We start from the raw sequence: 21,343 nt of genomic DNA, 5'->3' as shown, positions 1-21,343 counted from the left end.
GATCACAAACTGAATGTGAGTCAACAGTGCAATGCGGCTTTAAAAAAAGGGAAATGCTATTTTAGGCTGCATTAACAAAAGTATAACCTCCAAATCCCACGAGGTACTAGTTCCTCTCTATTTGGCACTGGTTAGGTCTTATCCTGAGTACTGTACTCCAGGGGTTGTCAACCCCTGGTCCGCTGCCCAGTGCCAGTCCATGGGCTTGCTGGAACTGGGCCGTGGATATGGATCTCCACCCCCACACGCATGCACGAAAGGCATGTCATGCTTGGACACGTGTGTGTGTGTCACGCCCATGGGGGGTGTCGCACCTGTGGGGGACCTGTTCCCCCCGCGCATGAAGCTCACTCCTCCCAGCCGGTCCGTGGCCCCAAAAAGGTTGTGGACCGCTGCTCTACTTTATCCAGTTCCAGACACTACACTTTAAGAAGAATGCTGACAAACTGGAACAAGTTCAGAGGAGGGCAACAAGAATCAGGAGACTGGAAACCAAGCCCTATGACAGAAGACTGATAGAAGTGGGCATGTTTAACTTTGAGGAAAGAAAACTGAGGGGAGATGTGATAGCACTTTTTAAATACTTCAAAGTTAGTCATATAGAGGAGGGGCAGGATTTGTTCTTTATTATCCCAGAGTGTAGGACAGTAATAATGGGCTCAAGTTGCAGGAAGCCAGATTTCAGTTGAATATCAAGAAAAACATCCTAACTGTTACAGCAGTACGACTGTGGATCCAATTACCTCGGGAAGTGGTGAGCATTCCAATGCTGGAGGCATTTAAGAGAAAATTAGACAACTATCTGTCAAATATATTTTGATTCAGATTTCTGCACTGAGCAGTGGGTTGGACTTGATGGCCTTATAGGCCTCTTCCAACTCCATTATTCTATGATTCTATGATTTTACATTCAAACTCAAGATAGATCATTCTATTCCAAATAATCATGACTCCGTAAGAGTTTAATTTATTTTGAACACACACTTTACAATGGCCCTGGTCAAAACAAAACAATAAACCAGGCTGAGTATAAATTATGGTATCACATTTAACTAAACTAAAGGTAAAAGGGGGTTGGACTTGATGGCCTTGTATGCCCCTTCCAACTTCACTTTTCTATGTTGTGCAAGACTTTTCTAATTACTGTTAGGCTCTATATACCTGATGTGAAGAGGCTCTGTGGCTCTGGTGCCATGGGCCAGTCATTTGAAGTCTGCGGGGAGCTGGGAAATGGGGGTAGTCCACTTGGAATTGGGTTCGGGTGCCGGAAGTTGTCCGAGAAGAGAGATTGAGATTCTGTTACAGCTCCTTCAAAGGGAGATCGTGCACTGTGATTGGATGAACTGATGGGGATGACTGAATTGGATTTTGATAAGCCCGGTGGTGGCGAAGGTGTCTCACTATTGGATATCTAAAAGGAAAAGGGCAAAACAAAATAAGACATATTGTTTTTCTAACATGAATCATTCACATATTTCAAAGGCTTTATGCAACACAGCTTTATAAATAAATTTAACACAAAGTTTTATTTTCTTCTCACAATCACTTTGCACTTATGAAAAAACAAAGAAAAACAGAACAAATACTTTTATTAAAGTAAGTCTAAAGCAATTCTGAATCCAGCAGATGGCAGGAAAGTACACTTCAGTTTGTGACCCAGCAACAATTTCATTACATAGAGTCACATGTTACTATTGCTGCAAACACAAAAGTTATATAGCTGACAAAGTATTAATTCTCAAAATCTTACCTGTTGTGAATTATCACAGTTTCCTATACTGAGAGAATCTGAAGGTTTGTCGACAGGGCTAAAGAAAAACAAAAAAAAACTTAGGCAAATGAAGGGACATTAAAGAATAAATTTCATGGCCTATACTCCGTGAACAGCTAAATTTTTTTTTATTTTCTCCAAATATCTTAATTATTAATAAAATAAAGTTGGATTTGAAGCAGCTACTCTTAACAAAATACAATATTACCTATCCCCATACCGCTTATAATCAAAACTTTACAGTGGACCCTTGACTTACGAAGGTCTCTACTTACAGAAATTTCGAGGTACGAAAAGCTCCGTACGCAAAATTTTAGTTCGACTTGCTGCCGGAGCTTCGACCTACGAAAGGCAGGGGGAAAGGGCGGGAACTTCAAAGCAGCCCCTCCTGCCCTCTTGACTCCTGGCCCCGGTGCCCTCTACCTCCTGTGGACAGGAGGCAGAGGGCACTGGGGACAGGAGACAAGAGGGCAGCGGGGGGGCTGCTTTGAATTTCCCGCCCTTTCCCCCTTTCCGCGCCCGCTGCCAGCTTTGCAAGCCGAAAGCCGCTCCATGCCCACTGCTGGCTTTCGGGACTTAGAAAACTGCACCCGCTGCCCTCTTGTCTCCTGGCCCCGGTGCCCTCTGCCTGAGGCAGACGGCACCGGGGACAGGAGACAAGAGAGCAGTGGGTGCAGCTTTCTAAGCCCCGAAAGCTGGCAGCGAACGCAGAGCGGCTTTTGGCTTCCCAGGCTTCCAAAGCTGCCCCCGCTGCCCAGTCTCCTGTCCCCAGTGCCCTATGCCTCCTGTCCCCGCAGGGACGGGAGACAGAGGGCAGCGGGAACAGAAGGCAGCGGGTACAGCTTTGGAAGCCCGGGATTTTTTTTCTTTGGCTCAAACAGATTAAATGGTTTTCAATGCATTCCTATGGGAAATGGACGCTTGACCTATGGAATTTTTGATCTGCGGCCACCGTTCCAATACGGATTAATTTCGTAAGTCAAGGGTCCACTGAATTTATTATTTCAAGCAAGAATTTTGCAGACTAACTGAAAAAATAAAACCAACCACAACCCAAACTCAGTGCTGAAATCTTCTTGCTTAGCTTAGTGCACTGCACCAGAACAGTGGTTCTCAAACTGGGGTCCCCAATATGTTTTGAACTGCAATTCCCATAAGCCTTTACCACTTGCTGTGCTGGCCAGGATTTTTGCGAGATGCAGTCTAAGAACATCCGGGAACCCAAGTTTGAGAACCATTGCACTCGAGTACACCCACAGAATCAGTGGGCATTTGGTGAGTTAACTCCTACACAAGTTCCATTAATTTAAATGGGTCTAACTTTATTATGACTTACTATGCTAATGTAAGCCACAACTAGAATGGGGCCATCTGAATAAACATAATTTACAGAGTAACTGACTCACCAAATGTCACTGATTCAACTGACCTACTTTAGTGTGACTTACTATGCTAAGCAATAGGATTCCAGCACTGATGTTGGAGAAGAAGCAGGGAGAAGTTAAAAGAGAAAAGGATCAAACCTTGTATAATTTACTATATCAGAAAGGTTTAACTTTTCCCCATGAATTTCTGACAAGGGTTATTCTGACTACTTATCAATTTGTACACATCTCCAACAGGAAACTGGACTACATTCAGATGGAGGAGGAGCAAAAACTAGCAGAAAGAAACAAATAATTTAAGATATGCAGATGGCACCTTATTACTGGCAGAAAGCAGTAACAACTTGGAAAAACTAATGGAGGTAAAAGAGGAATGTGCAAAAGCAGAATTGCAGCTGAACATTAAGAAGACAAAAACACAACTATAGGAGAATTAAGTAACTTCAGTGTTGACAATGAAGAAACAAATTATTAGAGGATTCTGTAAATCTTGGTTGAATCATCAGTCAAACAGGAGATTGAGGAGCACTGTCAAGGAATTAGAAATGATCCTCAACTATAAGGGTGTAGCACTGGAGACCAAAATCAAGATTATCCATACTAAGGTATTTACTATTAGTATGTACAAATATAAAAGCTGGACAGTGGAAAAGCAAACATGAAAAAAATAGATGTTTGGAATACCATGCTGGAGGAAACCTTTATGGAAACAATGCACTGAGGAAAGACAAACAAATGGCTAATAGATCAAATTAAGAGTGAACTCTCTCTAGAAGCAAAAAATGACAAACTTAGGCTGTCGTACTTTGGACACGTCATGAGAAGGCAAGGCTCACTAGAAAAATGCAATAATGCTGGGAAAAGCTGAAGATAACAGGAAAAGAAGACCAAATATGAGATGGACTGACTCAATAAAGAAAGCAACATTACATGGGAAGGGCTATTAATGATAGGACCTTCTGCATTACATGGTAAGGGCTATTAATGATAGGACCTTTTTGAGATCACTCATTCATAGGGCTGTCATAAGTCAGAAGTGACCTGACAGCACATAACAAATTTTGTGTCTAGCCAGTGGATATAACAGACATATCTCTGGGACTTCAATATAAAAAGAAATAAAACTGAAGCTCAAGCATCTATTCACCTTTCAGATAAAATCAGGACAATACTGTAACAGAAAGAACTCAAGAAGAACAAGAGCTTGGCTAAACCAAAAATCACAAAAATTGAGGGGAAATGTGTTGGCAAAAATGACAATAGTAGAACAAAGAAAGATATTTTGAACTGTCAACAGCTAATAGGTGAAGAGAGATCAGGAAGAGCACATATACCAGAATATGTGGTTCAGTGCAAATTCATGAATATCATCACAGAACTCTACTTTTAACTTTAATTCACCATTTGACACACTCAGGAAAGTCAAGATGCCAACAGCTGAATTGACCAATACGGCCACTGAACTGAAGAATGATCTACTGTCACCACTGTGTTGACAAGCTAAGTAGTAGATGACAGAATATCCAGTAATAAAAAAAATGTGACTTTTCTGAAACACACACTACTTACTCTCTGACCTGACGACTGACTGTACCACACTATTTGGCGGTATATAAGTTTAATAAACGAATGAATAAATCTCAAACGCAGGTAAGCTGTATTTTGGTGACAGGTTTCCACAAGGGATACTAATATTCCTGTCTCGAAACAAAGTGAGTCTTATTATTTGTCCAATTTTTTATTTCAATGGGGAAAAGAGACTTGTATTCTAAGATCTATTTGGAACCTACCTAAGTTAACCACGGTAGAAGTTCTTGAATTTATGAATGATTATCGAAGAGAAACGTTAATAACATTAACAAACACTGTAAGATCTTTAACTATAATCTGTAGTATGCCAGTAGAAAAATACTGTAGTTTATCAAACCTGCTTTAGGCAAGAATATCTGTCTCCATATTTCAGAACACAAATAGGAGAACAGACTTAAACAAATTTTTTAAAAAGCATATTCCACCAAACATAATGTGAAATGTCTACTTTTGAACAGCAATTGAGGGAACAGAAAGCTCAAGAGAGATACAAATTTCTTCAGAATAACATGTGAAATTTAACTAAGATAGTTTAAATGATAACCTTTTCTTTAGACAAAAGAATGGGATTAAGCCTACAAACACAAATTAGAAAATGTTCCAGATAAACATGAAATCAACAATACTATGAAATATCAATGGAAAGAATAGAACAATGCAGATTTTCAGCAGATTCTGTTTAGTCACTATTGTTTATGTGTTTACTACTGGTAGATATTAATACACTGGTGGATATTATCAGGACAGCTTTTTTATTCAGAGGGTGTGTGGAAAAGAGAAATAGATCAACATCTGTAACTAAGCTAATACTTTGTGTTCAACAACAAAGACACAGAAGCAAATCATCATATAAAGAGCAGAAACAAGTAGCATGTCAAATTCACCACTTGAACACAAAAGTCCAACAGAAACGACAAACTGAGAAATATAAAACTACGCTTCTATCAACAGACAATTTCATACTCATCACTTGGACCAAAATTAATCAGCCAGCCAAATGAATTCTGCTAACCAGAATGCAATCAGACATATTGACAGAGACTTCAATATTTTCAACCATTACTTGGTGTCCCGGATTTGACCCAAAGTAAGTGAGTCTTGGACTGTTTCAGAGTCCTCTCCCTACAAGCTGTCAAATATGTGATTTTGCGTAAATCCAGAGTTTTGCAAAGGCAATGTATAGATTAAATAGGGTAAACTTGAGATACAAAGGCAGTCAGGAAACAAATGTATATCTAAATCTATTCACCTAGGCTTCACCCTATTATTCCATTAGCATAAATTTTCTATTTCATTACAGAATGTTAAGATCCACAGACATTTTTCCATTTCCTTCAGACTGATTGCTATCAGTTCTTGATTACTGAAAATAATTGATAAGAGCAATCTGTCTATAGAAAAATGAATTTTACCTATTTCAAAATAAAAGGCATTCCTTAATTAATAGTTTAAGAGTCCTTGTGGAATATATGTAATAGTTAAGGATTTTTTCCGATCACATCCATTTTGTTTCTTTACTTTTCCTAACTTTTTAAACAAACCTAATCAAATCACTACTATGTTTATCTGACTACCTGTTTTGATGTTAATTTTTTACAAAAGAGAGTTGGATCCAAAACAAGTGAAAAGTTAGGTAAATTGTGTTGATTTTGTCCTAGTCCCTGAGTATAAGAAGAAGTACTTCCTTTGTCTTCCACAGAAAACTGCAAAATGTGAGATTTAATCTAGTGAAACTCCCAAAGCTATAACCATCCGTCCCAAACTCTTTCTGCAATAACACCTAATTTTAAGTGGGTGAACATTATTCTGTTCAAAAGTCAGATTGATACTCAGTTCCATGTTAAAAGCAGACAGGACAGACTAGGTACAGACATCCATATCCTCATCTTGATCTACTTACAAGCACAGAAAATCACAAATATGCATTCTAAAAGGAAATACTAAATATACTTGTTTAGAGTAAAATTAAAGGGGAAAGGGCAAATAAAATGACTACCACTTTCTATCTGTATCCTATGTTCTACAGATTTCAACAGAACTCCAGGGCTCTGTAATGAATATAAAGAGAGAAGGATGCGCCACCAACTTGCCACGTTATTATACACCTGAAAGTTGTCAAAATTGTAAGTTTGTATGATGTTGTCTCAAAGTGAATCAAAGGTGAATCAGTGTCAACTTAACAAGTACCTTCATTCGACTAGTTTACATGAGACTAACATCTGGATTAAGTCTTCTGTATAAAGAAGCACATGGAACAAAACTTGCTCAATAGTATTCTTTTCGCACTTCAATAAAACATCGAGTAACTGTTCAAATATTTTATTAGAATTCTTTATTCTTTCAGTGCTGTAAATCAGAAAAACACACGACTCCCTTGAATTGCACGGATCTGGGCAGCACGGTTTTGGTTATACACAGAGATTTTAATCAATCAAACAATCCTCAATAAATATAGTGCTCCTATTCATCTTCAGGAAGCAGCCGGAGAAAAGAGGGTTTTAACTAAGGCTGTGTTGTAAGCAGTGGAGTGTCCCCCTGTCTTGTCATGGAGACTCCACATGGCAGCTGGGGAAGTTGCCTGGGCATGCCAGGAAGGTGATGTAGGTTGAGGGAGAGAGAGAGATAATCAACTGATTATGCTTTGTAGTTACATTTTTGGGAGCATACGAGTTATACACAGATTTTGAACTACACAGGGGTCCAGCATCCTAACCTCAGCAATGTTGAGAACATCAGTGTGGTTGTTGCACATCATAGTTGCTCTAGTGTTCAAACTCTTTTGTCAATAAGTAGGGGCTCAACTCTGATAGGACAGTGGAAAAATGTCTCAAAATCTAGATTAGACTTATCATCCAGGTAGAGGAAACACCAGATGTGTTTTCAAGAGTAACATTTTTGGGTTCACCCATAAATAAAAGTAGCCATAGGCAAGACTGGTTTCCAAAGATGTCCATGTGAATGAGGAAAGTGATTCCAGGTTATCAATTTGTCTTTCCAACTGTATGTCTTTTTTATCATGTTGACCATGCTTAGAAAAAATTCTAATATTCAGGAGCAACTGGTCAATGTTGGGAACAGGATGAGATTGCAGTGGCAGCTATATTGTGTGTGTGGACCTTTAGATCTTAGGTAGTTTAAGACTATTTTCCAAGTACTTTTCACACACCTATAACAAAAGCCTACCAGATATTTACCTGTATGAAGCCTATTTAGTGCTTCAAAAATATAAAATTCAACTACAAAAGAAAACCCGAAGCAAATCATTTGCTTCTGAGCATGAATGCATCCAAGTATATGTGAAACATCACAAGGTATTTTGTCAAATGAACAAAGATTCTACAAGCAGAACTGTACTTCCAGAAAGTGTTAAAACTTGTGTCATCCAGATGTGGAACAAGAGAAGCATTTGTTCAGTATAAAAGAAAGAACAGAAGGTATCAGTTGCATCCTCTACTTATTACTAAGTTTCTTGGTTCAGTTACAGAGGTGGCAGAGGAGCAAGGTCTGCCCCCTTAGCACACAATATCCAAGGACAATAGGAAACAGTTTAGAAATGGATACAGTTTATGTTGTGGATCCAACATATAAAAAGCCTTGCAAGTATGTAAGAGAGTCCCTACAGTATTTAAAAAAAGTTTTAGGCAAGGTGAATGTTGGTGTAGCTCATCACAGTGTAATATTTGCTAATATCAACATATTGTGGGTGAAGAGCAGAGAGTATTCACGTTTGCCAATTTAGTTCAAAGCACTTACAACCAGTCAACTAAAGGCCTCCTAGAAGATAAGACTTCCTACTATATAGCATTATTTCTTGAAGAAATAACCCCAAGTTATTTGTTGAAGGGAAGTACATACTAAGCTAGATCACTAACTCAGAAGGCAACTATTAATTTAAAAAAAGTCTTGCCCTGTTCAAATCCTTTACCTTTAATCATCACCTGATAGTCTAGACACAGACTTTTGTACAAACTGCCCACTGTGGAACAATAGGCAGTTTCACCACACATAGCAGGTTTAGGCATCATGCAGTGATTCAGGCCAACTGTTTGTATTTGAAATTTTATTAGAATTTGAATCTAGCTCTCCATATAGAGGCCAGGGAATCATCCCTCCACATCAGTGAGAGAGAAAGAAAGCTAGCTAAAATATAAAAGGCAGCACAATTACCCGAAATCTGAATCTGGACCATCTGGAGTCATGTGTTCTGGGTCTGTGCCATTTTCTAAAATAGGAGGCGTTTTCCTGTGTTCCATTGTTAAGCCGTTGACTGATTTACTTGAACTCTGTAATGATGGCCAGGCATCTTTGTTATTACTGTTGGGTCTGGAAAGAGGTGAAAGTAAAAGAGAGTTCAAGTTATGGAAAAATTCTGGAAAGTGAAATACTGGGGAAATTTTTCCTCACACCATCAATGGTGTAGAAAAATATGAAGATCTTCAGCACATACTGTAGTGTCTGCAGATAGGACTGTAGGGTGAATTGGCCTTTGCACCAAGGAAACTGTTTACACTTCTGTCTGTAAGTTATAGGTACATCTTATCATGATGACTGGAGGAGGAGGTGCTCAGAGCTTTAACTTCATCCCAGTGCTTTTCTAGCTGTATGAGAATCATTACCATCTTCCACTGAGTATACTGTATCTCTGTAGTGTCTTCAAGGATTTCTCTGTGTTGGACTATATGATACTGGGAAAAATGCCTCAATATACCAATTCCACAAAAAAAGACTCCCCTATCAAACTCACTCCCTCTTCCAAAAGTTTAGAATTTAATTAATTAACTTTTAAAAACATACCAATATAAACATTGCTCACTGAATCATGTTCCTCTGATATTAAAATGAAGTCCCTGAATACAGTATATTGATACTGGCAATTACTTCTTTAAATAGATATTGTTGTTGGGGTGTCAGTGTGTACATCCTCCTGGCATGCTAAAATGAAACACTAACAATTTCAGAACTTTTCAGTTCACTGATTCCTTAGTATCTTGTTGGTACTACGAAGGATGAAGGACTCAGAACTATATCTTATCTTGGATGAGTTAGAGATATATCCTTATATTTTTCTAGAAGCAAATGTTTTATCCTATTACTTACTCCTTGCAATGCTCAAAATGTATGAGAAAGAAATACGATATGAAAGAGATATGAAACATGCCACTCCAGTCACTGATCTAGCTGAATCAACTGAAAGTTTTCAAATCACTTTTATCTTGTATCTTGTCTATCCATAGTGTTTCTGGAACAGTTCCTAATTAAGTTACTCAATTCAAAAAAGTAAACATGATATTACTGCAAGCTCCATTTAAGATGAGAATGAAGATGTCTCATGTGATTCTTATCTGCTTTCTAATTCTTGATCCAAAGTTCAGAATGATATGGATGATACAGCTCTGTCTTGGCTTCTCTTCAGGTTTTAAAACTGATAACGCAGGAATGAACCAGTGAGCCTTGTGTGAGATCAAGAAGTAGTAAGAATTTCAGTTTTAGACTACGAACTAAAAGATGCTAGCTCCTGCAGATACTTTTTCACAATACTGTGCAGTAAACATGAAAATGAAGCATGTGATATTTGGCAGTAGATACTTTTCCATTCTAAGTGTAAATAACATCCTTATTTGTCAATCAGATAATTCTTGTTTCAGGAATTATGATGGATTCTGCATTTAAAACCTACAGACGCACATTCTCTTCCCAGAAATGGGGTAAACTGAAATATCAAAACACATAACACAACAATAGCAAGAACACAGCACTTCTGCAATTTTATCACCTTTCAAGCTGTTTGAGATCTTTGACCTAATGAAGTATTTCAGTGGAGCACTAAATGACTGCTCAAGTATCGTGTTTCCCTGAAAATAAGACAAGGTCTTACATTAATTTTTGCTCTAAATAATGCATTAGGGCTTATTTTCAGGGGATGTTTTATTTTACAGTTATGTCATATTCTGGCTGCTGCACAATACTACACAATGGTGGGGTGCAGGGTTTCACTTAAGTGGGACTTATTTTGGGGGTGGGTTTTATATTACGAACATCCTGAAAAATCATACTAGGGTTTATTTTCAGGTTAGGTCTTATTTTGGGGGGAACAGGGTAGTACTGACAATTCAGGCAGCATACACCTCCAGAAGATGAGCAAATTACAACTTTTCTGATCCAGATCCAAGAATCATGAATGCCTAAACTCTACTGTCAGTTATTAAAGGCCCACTCTAGATCTTTTTGGATTAATGTTAATGAAAGTCTAGATAAAATCCTATGCTGAGACTGGCAAGAGCCATTTGTTGTCATTTCAAAAAACACTGCTTGATTACTCTTCTTTCTTTCTTATGATATGATTTGAACTTCACTTGACCTTTCCATGATGTTTGGTTCATTTCAATAGCATTACAAGTATTTTTCTCCTGAAGCAGACACTAAATAATAAGCATATAACAAAGAAGGAACACTGTCCAAATGAGATGCTCAAATGACAAAAACAACTTGGTATTCTGCTCATTCATAGTCAAACTATCTGCACAGGTATAAGAAGAAATATCTACACACTATTTAATTTTAATTCTGGCAATAAGAATCTTCTTTTATAAGTATCTCATCAATCTTAAAGAAAAAAAAAGAATCTTCTGTTTAAGGTTGAACCACTAACATTAGAGAAAAAGGTATAAAGATTTGGACTCTGAGTAAGACAGCTCTTGAAAAATTAGTTGAAATGTATTCAGAACAAGAACAAGCTAATTCTTGGCCATCATTTTCAATGGTCACCAACTACTGACGTTAATTTGATGACAGATTCCCCTCCCCCATTCATTCAGTTCCATTTTTCTTTTATTACAAATGTTTTCGGGTCTATGACCGCACAATAAAACTTAACCTTTATTACAAATGGAGGAAGACACTTAGCTACTACAGGTGATAACAATTAGGCAACCATTTTAGTATGAAAGATGTCTTGCAAATAAAAAGTTACCCCAGCATTTAAATACTAACTACATATCTGTTAATCAGTTAAAGCTTTGCAGAAACTAACTACCATTTAAAATTGTAACAAGGAAAATCTAGCTAAAAAAAATCCATCCACATTCTGTTACAATGTCACATGCTACCTCTCCAACTCTGCCCCTTACCTATTATCAGCTAACATATTAAAAAAGCAATGGCACGTGCACAAGGATCAGCTAAGGTGCTAACAACCTGAATGCTGACATTAAGAACAACTTTGTCTTACAGATCAACCCTGTGTGACAAAACTAATTTGTTCATTGTAATGTAACGTTGTATTTAAAATAAGTATGCTTCATATTTTGCATTTCAAACTGAAAAACAGACCCTATCAATTTCAAACAGCATATACTACACCGAGAACCTAACACACTTGAACTAAATGACCTTAGATTATATCCCCAAATAGCATGTTCTATTTTTTCTATACACACATATGTGGCAGAAGCATCCTTCACTGAAGAAAATACATGCACAGCTGCTTGAAAGTGCTACATTAATCTGTATGCAAGGAAAATAATGCAACGGAGGTAAGATGCTATGTGCACTAGCTTAAGCAATAAGGTGATGAAGCAGAAAAGGAAAAAAGAGACTTTGATGGAAGCTAAAAAGCACATCAGAGAACCTGTACTTACGCATCATACCTCTGTAGTGAAGTCACTTTGTTTTTGTTTTTGTCAACTGCATTTGTAGATAACTGTAGAAAGTTGGGGTTTAATTTATATAGTTCTTGGAGTAATTTCTGTTCATATTCCTGATGCTTGCCGGCCTGTGGTTAAAAAAACAACCCAGCAACATTAGAATCTAATGCAACCAAGAACTTTAAGAAATGTCCTTCTGTAACACATTGAGTTCTCAATATCACATGATACAAGCTTGAAACCAGAGGGTGCACCATGTACCAAAAAGTTACTTTAAGAAAACCTAGCTCCTGTTCCCCAACAGAATCAGTTGTATCTAGTGATCTCTCATAAGAGAGAGTCACATTTTCTCTGTTGATGCCTTAAACAGAAACTGAGGCTTTGCTGTAAACTCAATTAGGCTTTTCTAATTTAAGTGAATGCTTATGTCTGAATAACTCTTGGCAATTATCACGTTATATGTGAACTCTGAAATACCCATTACAGTTACAATAATGTGCTCATAAGATCTAGTGATGAATTACACTGTAAAACAACATTTAGCACTAGTTATCCTATTATTCTGTCTGTTCCACTTGGTCCCCTTGAAATATGTTTGAGTATGACAATTCAATGACTAGCAGATTTCTAATGCAGACCAGAAAACCTTGTTATAAATATAACTGAATACAGGCATTCATTTTAATATAAAAAAGACTAATCATACAAGTTTTCAGGAATGGCTTCTGAACTTTTCTGCTAACATTTCAACAATACTTTCTGCTAATGGATCTAATGTAATTTTTGTCTTCACTGATACACTTAATCCATTTAACCATATGTTTACTATAAATTGTAATCTGTAAAGACAAGTTTAAGCATCTTGGGGATACAAAATATAACTACTGCACTACTTAGTATGACAATATATAACTAGGAAGCCACAACCTCAAACCTGCAAGAGCTGAGAAGGGCTGTTAATGACAGGATCTTCCGGAGGTCGCTAGTTCATAAGGGTAGCCATATGTTGGAAGCAACTTGACACCACATAGCAACAACAATGTAAACCAGGGTGGGCAAAGTGTGGTCTTCCAGATATTACAGGACTGTATCTCTTATCAGCACTAGTCACCATAATCAAAAGTGGGGAAAGAAGCTGCAGTCCAACACCTGGAAGGCTACATTTATCCCTCATGCCAGAGGTCTAGAATTCAGACTTAAATTAATAATAATAAAAATCTGATTTAGTGATAAGGCCAGATAGGGTACCTGTAACTAACACAAAGTGATCACCTATGCAAGTAGGTTCTACACCTTCCAGTACTAGAGGTGCTAGTGGACAATTCTCCTAGCATAGCTCACACAGAAGATTTATAAAATTCTGACACGAACATTCTTTGAAAATATATCTGTGAAGATTCTCAGTCATCCAGGTGAGGTTATCTGGAAGTTGAGTCATGGCAACTGGACTTCTTCTTTATTAGGTTGAAACGTTTGGCTACTCATCCAAGTAGCTTCTTCAGTCTTTGAAAATATGTTAATGACAGAGTAATCTTTTAAAGTAATTGTGTATCAATACAATTGTTCGACTAAGTAGTAATAACCATTATTATAAAACAATAATGAAGGATCTGCAAGATTTGTTTGCATTCTTGGGGTGTGTCACAGAGGCCATGTTACACATAATAGTAGTAAGAAGATAAGAAGTAACAGCTCTAGATCTCTAAATAGTGTCACAGTTCATTCTCAGACATTCTTGTGTTCTAGAAAAAAGCAGGCAAGCATATATTTAAGGTTAAGTGAATTAGATAGGCAATACTAGAAAGGTGGAAGCATTTAGTTAGAACACTCTTGTATCCTTAGGACCAGGATACAGAGCTGAAAATAAATTCACTCTATGAACAGAAACAACAGCACGAAAAACTTCACGTAAGATGGAAGATGACAAATTGCCATTAGCGTGGCTTCTAAAAGCCTACCTATAACCCATATAAAATGTAAAAGCAGCAGTCTTTTTTTATTCAGTGGTTCTCAACCATGGGTCCTCAGATGTTCTTGGACTAAAACTCCTTCACCACCAACTGTGCTGGCCAGGATTTCCAGAATCTATAGTCCAAGAACTCCTGGGCTACCTAAGGTTAGGAAACACTGTTTTAGTAGAATGAATCACCATGATCCCTCAAAAAGCTATTTAATTTAGAGTACAAGAAAATAGTATGGTTATCGATAATAAAGAAATAGTTGAAAGTGGGTCCAAATACTCCATGGTCTAACTAAACTGAACATAGAGCAGCATTAAGAGAAACTATCAGCTTTTACTATTTAATAGCATAAGCTGTGTACTTTTGGAAGAATCAGCCAACTCTAAGATTTCTGTCCGATGTCTTCTCCATGCCATAACACCACTGAGCTTGACAACACAACACATGAATTGTCCATGGGCTTGGAGGGGAACATCCGTATGGACATCAGCAAGTGGTAAATGACTTGTTCACACTAATATATTTCCTTAGCAAGGCTGGTTTTCTAAAATCAGATCATAAATCAGCAGGAACTTGCTTATCCCAACCTTCAGAGCATTTGGAAATTCGCCTTCTCTGCCCAAGGCAATAGGTCAGAATGTCTAAAATGAGACTCTTCTGATGCTCTGCACATGGACAGAATCTATCCAAGATAAAGACCATAAGACCTAACATTCAGAATCTTGTTTTCTGTATCAGTCCTTGTGAAACATGGCATTTTAAGGATCCTTGGATGTTTATATGATTTGACTCAGCTGGATTAAACTAAATTAACCAGGATTTAGTTAACTAGGTAAAGGTAAAGGTTCCCCTTGACATTTAGTCCAGTCGTGTCCAACTCTAGGGTGCGGTGCTCATCCCCGTTTCCAAGTCGTAGACAGTTTCTGTGGTTACATGGCCAGCATGAGTAGACACGGAATGCCATTACCTTCCCACTGAGGTGGTACCTATTTATCTACTCACATTTTTACATGCTTTCAAACTGCTAGGTTGGCAGGAGCTGGGAGAAGTGACGGGAGCTCACTCCGTCGCATGAATTCGATGTTACGACTGCTGGTCTTCTGGCCTTGCAGCACAGAGGCTTCTGCGGTTTAACCCGCAGAACTACCACGTCCCTTTTGCGCCCCACGTCCCTTTTTTTAAAAAACTAGGAGTAACATTTAGTTAACCAGGATTAACTAAACTACAATTTTAAGTGACAAATGTAAATAGAAGTCCAGAATGATTTCAAGTGTAATGTCACCTTTGAATTCGTTCTGTGTTGTGCCTAACGTAACTGTGCTATTGCTGCTATAAAAGTATTTAACAGTCAGTAATGTGAGGGAACTTATTGCCATGTTAGGGATGGGGGAACGTCTGACTCACAGGCCAGATGTATTCCATGGAGCCTGTTGCAAACAGCCCCCAACCTCTCAGCACAATTAAGTTTAGGAAAAGGGTAGTATTAATTATTACTTTTCCAGTTCAAAACATTTACAAGTCTTTCAATATTTTCAACACTTTTTTTCAACCTGAAAAAATCTTTCCATGGACAGCAAGTCATATTTATTCACATTTTACAAATAACAAACAGATTAAGGTAGTGGGCCGATTCAGACATAGCCATCCAGGCCAAACAAGCTTATAGGCTGATCCCCTCTCTTTCTGCCATTATTAATGCTTTATCATAATCTACTTGAATTCTAACTGCTTATCATGGCCAAAAGAAGAAATGTAGTTTAATGTCTTTCACTACTCAGGATCTGAAACATGAGGAAAATAGCAAGACAACTCTTGTAAAAATGTTCCAACACACCTACCTGCATCTCTTCTTTTGTGAAACTGGCTGCTTCATCCCCCAGTTCATGTAGATACATACAGTCTGGTTTTGGACACTGCATGTTCTTCAAAAAGTAACTGCAGTATTTTGTGGTACCTAATGATGCCTGATGAAATATAAAACATATTAGGAACAAAAACAAACATCATCAGTAACACTCTGAACTGGGCTTGTTAGCCAACAGACAAAAATGAAACAACCAGAAATGAAAAAGATAAAATTATGGCAAAAAACCTTGGAAAATTATTATAAGAAAAGGAAGAACAGTAAGATTCATAAATTCTATAACGTATCGACCAAGTATAAAAGGAAGATTAGCAATACTGCACTTAATAAAATATTATGAAGCTTTTCAAATAGCTCAAGTAGTTAACTTTATAAAGGAAAAAGAAATCCCTGAATGGGTTCAAATAGAAAAGGGAAAGCAAATCTAATTAAGTTACATTTATACACATCTAGGTTGTCGAGAAATAGACTCTGATATAAGGTAATTAACTGGCTAGAAAAAAATAACAAAAAAAATTAGTTCCAAATGAAACATTATTATTGTCACTATTTACCAGAGGAAATGAAAATTTATCAAATAAAGAATTGGTGGCAACTCTTATATGGGCAGCACAGAATGAAACTACTCAGTGCTGGAAAGATGCTTAGGACACTACTTTACAAAGATATATGAATAAAACATGGACAGTGGCATTGATGGAGAAATTGACTAATTTGGCCAGATTATATAGAGGGGAGATTTTAAAATATAATGATACAGCACCCCCCGCTGAAATCCAACACTGAGTCAAAAAACAGAGGAACCAACTGGACAATGGGTTGGACTGGTTATTGTAAGTGACATCAGCTTGACATAACCATGCAATAATGAGCCACAGAAGAAACTATGTGAAAAGATAAAGGGATAACGGAAACTGTGTGTATATATGAAGGTATAAGAGTTTATTAATAAGAAATTTACTATTACTGCAATACAATAGGTATTGTTTTGTTATGCTACTTTAAATGGACTGACAATCAAATTTAATTTTTTAAAAAAATAATATAAATTATGGCATGAGGCCATTACCGTTTAGAACTTACTGAATCCTTACTGCTAGAATCCTATTGTCATCCTATTGCCTTAGAGCAACTGCATGCATAATACAGCCTGTTTCATGGGTCATCTTTCATATGCCATATCCTACTACAGTTGCATGATCAAACATGTGACTACAGTAGGATCCTGTATCCATGGGATCAGTATTCATGGTTTCACTTATCCACAGTCTGAAAGGACTAAAAATATTTAAAGAAAAAAATCCAGAAAAAATATTTACACATGTATTACCAGAAGCAGTCACTTGAGGGAGCTAGAGACCATGCTATGAATACTTGTTAGTGAAAAATACACAGCACGGTAACTCATGTCCTCTTGTGACCACTTCTGGTAATGTACTATGTGAAAAATTTTTTTTCTGTTTTTCTTTTATCATGTGATTGATTGATCAATCGATTGCATGATAAAAGTGTGTGTGTACATGTATACCTGTGTATATAGTGTTCACTATTATCCACGGTTTTCCATATTAGTGGGGGCCCTTGGAACCAATACCTAGTGAATATGAGGGTCCTATTGTACTTGCATAACCAGAAACAAGGAACTGACTTGCACAATTGCCCTTGCACAAGCATCTTTTTTCAACAGAATTTCAGCTGATTATTCTTACAGAGCAATACATATTTATATACGTCCATAAAAATATTACCTTAAGTGTTCTTCCATCTACCACTACATTATTGACACACTGTATGGCTCTGAGTGCATCTTCTGACCGGATGTAGGTTACATATGCACTTGCACTTGGACCCTAGATAGATTTTTTAAAAAAAGATTTAAGTTTACAAGTTAGTTCCTGAAGTAGCTGAGAATTTTACAAAGTTCAAGGTTACATTATTTGTTTAATAATAAAGAAGTGGTTTCAAATGCTCTGGGAAAAGCCTTTTGTCTCCATCATTTCTATTTTATTTAAGTGTAATAAACATTCAGGAAGCAATTAAGAGCTAGACTAAACTGATTATAAAGCTGCCCTGCATAATCGGACAACAGATTTTATAAGTAACAGAACTTGGGATATATATCCACAAGGATACTTTTACTCCAAGCCATGTTCTACAGATAATGGACTTTCCAAAAACCAGAACAACTAGAATTATTCTGATTACACTTCTCTGATTTCCTTAATTTGAATACAGTTTGACTGAAACATTCAGTTTTATTTACTGATAGTAATCTGCGGTTGTAGAATTCATTAGCCCCTGTTATTTAAAAGAGAACAACTGAAAAAGTACCTGATTTTTTTTATACCAAAATACCGACACTTGGCTGTCTAGACAGTAAAGACTAGTCAATCCATCTCTTCCCAAGGAAAGTAGAAAATGTCAATATATTTCTTACCTGTGAGCCCGCATATGATGTGCTGTTGTTGATGACAACTTTGTGTATTTTACCAAATTTCCCAAAATACTCTGGCCTTTTTAAAACCTGTAGAGAAGATTAAATTTTACTATTATAAATTCAATACTGAGAGGCAGTTCAAAACTCACATCATAATTTAAAAACCTTATTTAGAAATCACAGATCCTGAAGCTGAGGCTCCAATACTTTGGCCATCTCATGAGAAGACTCCCTGGAAAAGACCCTGATGTTCGGAAAGTGTGAAGGCAAGAGGAGAAGGGGATGACAGAGGACAAGATGGTTGGACAGTGTCTGCGAAGCAACCAACATGAATTTGACCAAACTCCAGGAGGCAGTGGAAGACAGGAGGACCTGGCGTGCTTTGGTCCATGGGGTCACAAAGAGTCGGACATGACTTAATGACTAAACAACAACAACATATTATACTCCAAAAACTATGCAAGATTATGGTCACAAGCAAATCCCAAAGGTAAATATCTGACTACTGAGAGCCTACTGCCCAGTATTTGGGAAAAGCAGCTTTCAACTATGCCTCATCTTGCTATATTTATGTGACATTAGGGTTGAGAAGACTGGCCTTTCAGAGGTTTCCGAACTGAAATTCCCATGAGACTTCAGCACTGATTATACCAGTTAGGACTGGCAAGAGTTATAAGCCAAAAATGTCTGTTAGGCAGTTTTCCCACCTGAGCCTAACAGATGCTTGCTGCTAATTAGGACTCAATTGGTATTGGGTACATATATGTTGTACTGTACATTTAGAGCCCAATAACTTCAGTTCTTCCTCTTCCTGAATTCTGACAATACCATAGACCTTCTTACTAACAGTTCATGGTTCCTAGCACAGAGGTCTTAGAAACCTTTATATATTAAAGCCTAAGATGGTTTGTAAAAGTAAGAGCCATCATCATCAGTGAAACCAGAAATGGTCAATATAAAATGAACTCCAAAACACATTCTAACTAGCCTCACAAAACAGTGTGGCAGAACTATTTTGCACCAAAGTTTTGCAGTTTGAAAACTTTTGTTGTTAAAAAAAAGTTACAGTAATAAATGCTTAGCAATCTTCAGACATGTTACCAAACCAGGAATGTATTCCCTAGAAAAAGATTAACGTGGTATATCAGACAGAGCAGCCACATTACGCTTCAGGTCACCATCATCAGCTGAGCATGCATAAGCTGCAGTAAATCAAAGAAAAACCCCAGCTGACAACTTCCATTGCCAAGCTGTACATCTGATCATAAATTAACTAGTTTCCACAACTAAAAATATTTTTGTTTTATTATGATTAAAAACAGCAAAAAAATACTTTTGGTAGCATTTTTGGGAATTACAAGGTGTTTTAGCATGAGCTTCCATGGATATACCCAGCTTCTTCAAATGCATGGATTACAATATTTGAGCCATAGTTTCACAAGCATGCTGTTTCTGGTATGGGAAAGGGGCAGATTGAAATGTGATACAGAAAGAAATTTGCATTATCAATACTGCTTACAAAATAATACTACTACTGTCATTTTCTGTACCTTTTATTACATCTGTCAGACCCCCTTAATCAGACCCAGTGTGCATATGAACCTGCAGATTAAACAATGCAATCCACATACCTGGAGAGAAAAGCTATTTCCATGACAGTTCATGCCAAGTAAAACTTACTGATCTTAAAGGCCCCATGGGCCTTTAAATAATTTCCAAGAATTATTTCCACTTTGGAAATTATTACAAATGTTTGCTTCCCCCCCCCCCAAATGGAACATCAGTTTCAAGTCTATTGCCCCTCTAACACCTTGTAAAATGAGATACTCAAGTGTCAAGTACATTGACAATATAGCTGTTTTATGTTCACATTACGCACAGAGACAAGAAGAACTGTGCCAGCCCATTAGCAAATGGTTCACAGGGTAGAGAGGTACTCCCCTGCAATTTCCTTGTGGAACCCTGCCACTAAGAAAGACCAAAATGATCTAAATTTTGAGCACCCAGACCTATGAAGGACAATGATGTTGAACATTACTGTAAAGTCAATTGAATTAAACAAAAACAAAGTTACTTAGTAATCATAATAGCTACAGCAAAGGTTCAGAGAATACATTTGCTGGGTATAAAAAGCATAGCTTTGGCAGCTGCTTACCTCTGGATCTGCTAAACGCTGGGATAAGCCTACTACAAAGACCAGATTTTTCTGTACAACCCGTACACTAGCCAGATGTTTGCGATTCTCTGATATTTTCTGTTTTCTTTCATTTTGTTTCTGCTTCTTTTCATTTTTTATCCTCTGCAGCTCTTCTTGGGAGAGTGGCTTGTACACTGCAGGATCTTCTGGATATGGCTAATTTAGAAAAAAAGAGAGTAAATTTCCAAGGACAAGAAGTGAAACTGAGCTTGCCAATGAAGCGAGTGGACTGGACACAGATTTAAGAGTCTACAACAAAGCTCATAAAAATGGACCTCCTTGACACCCCAACCCACTGACTGCCGAGGTAATCAGGAGACCCTGCAGATCAGGGTCTCTCCTTGTCTTAGGTGGAGAGAAAATTTCAAAACACTTTAAGTGGCCACATCACAGATGGGCAAAGAGATACTCAGGCAGAAGCACCTTTCATCAGAGAGCTCCACTTACGCATGGAGATCTCCTTCAAATTCCACATTTTTTCTCTCTCCCCTGCAC

The 21,343-nt window shown here is 37.5% G+C and overlaps 1 protein-coding gene across 7 annotated transcripts in view; it reads right to left on the bottom strand.

Moving 5' to 3' along the window:
• The window catches only part of CNOT4 (CCR4-NOT transcription complex subunit 4), a 91,968-nt gene that overhangs the window by 32,996 nt on the left and 37,629 nt on the right, over positions 1-21,343 (bottom strand). For 2 of the 7 annotated variants that reach the window (XM_020811725.3, XM_020811729.3), the window contains 8 exons: positions 20,807-21,004; positions 18,652-18,738; positions 17,963-18,064; positions 16,189-16,314; positions 12,384-12,517; positions 8,914-9,069; positions 1,751-1,808; positions 1,162-1,411 (listed from right to left, as the gene is read on the bottom strand). In XM_020811725.3, coding sequence (XP_020667384.1) covers positions 1,162-1,411; positions 1,751-1,808; positions 8,914-9,069; positions 12,384-12,517; positions 16,189-16,314; positions 17,963-18,064; positions 18,652-18,738; positions 20,807-21,004 — 1,111 coding nt within the window. The remainder of the gene's footprint in view (positions 1-1,161; positions 1,412-1,750; positions 1,809-8,913; positions 9,070-12,383; positions 12,518-16,188; positions 16,315-17,962; positions 18,065-18,651; positions 18,739-20,806; positions 21,005-21,343) is intronic. The other 5 variants (XM_020811726.3, XM_020811730.3, XM_020811727.3 and 2 more) reach the window with 3 other exon arrangements.

Source organism: Pogona vitticeps, chromosome 5 (genome assembly GCF_051106095.1).
Source record: "Pogona vitticeps strain Pit_001003342236 chromosome 5, PviZW2.1, whole genome shotgun sequence".
In the NCBI taxonomy this organism is placed as follows: domain Eukaryota; kingdom Metazoa; phylum Chordata; class Lepidosauria; order Squamata; family Agamidae; genus Pogona; species Pogona vitticeps.
The sequence above is the reverse complement of the archived record's forward strand: the minus strand, read 5'-3'. Positions and strand labels throughout refer to the sequence as shown.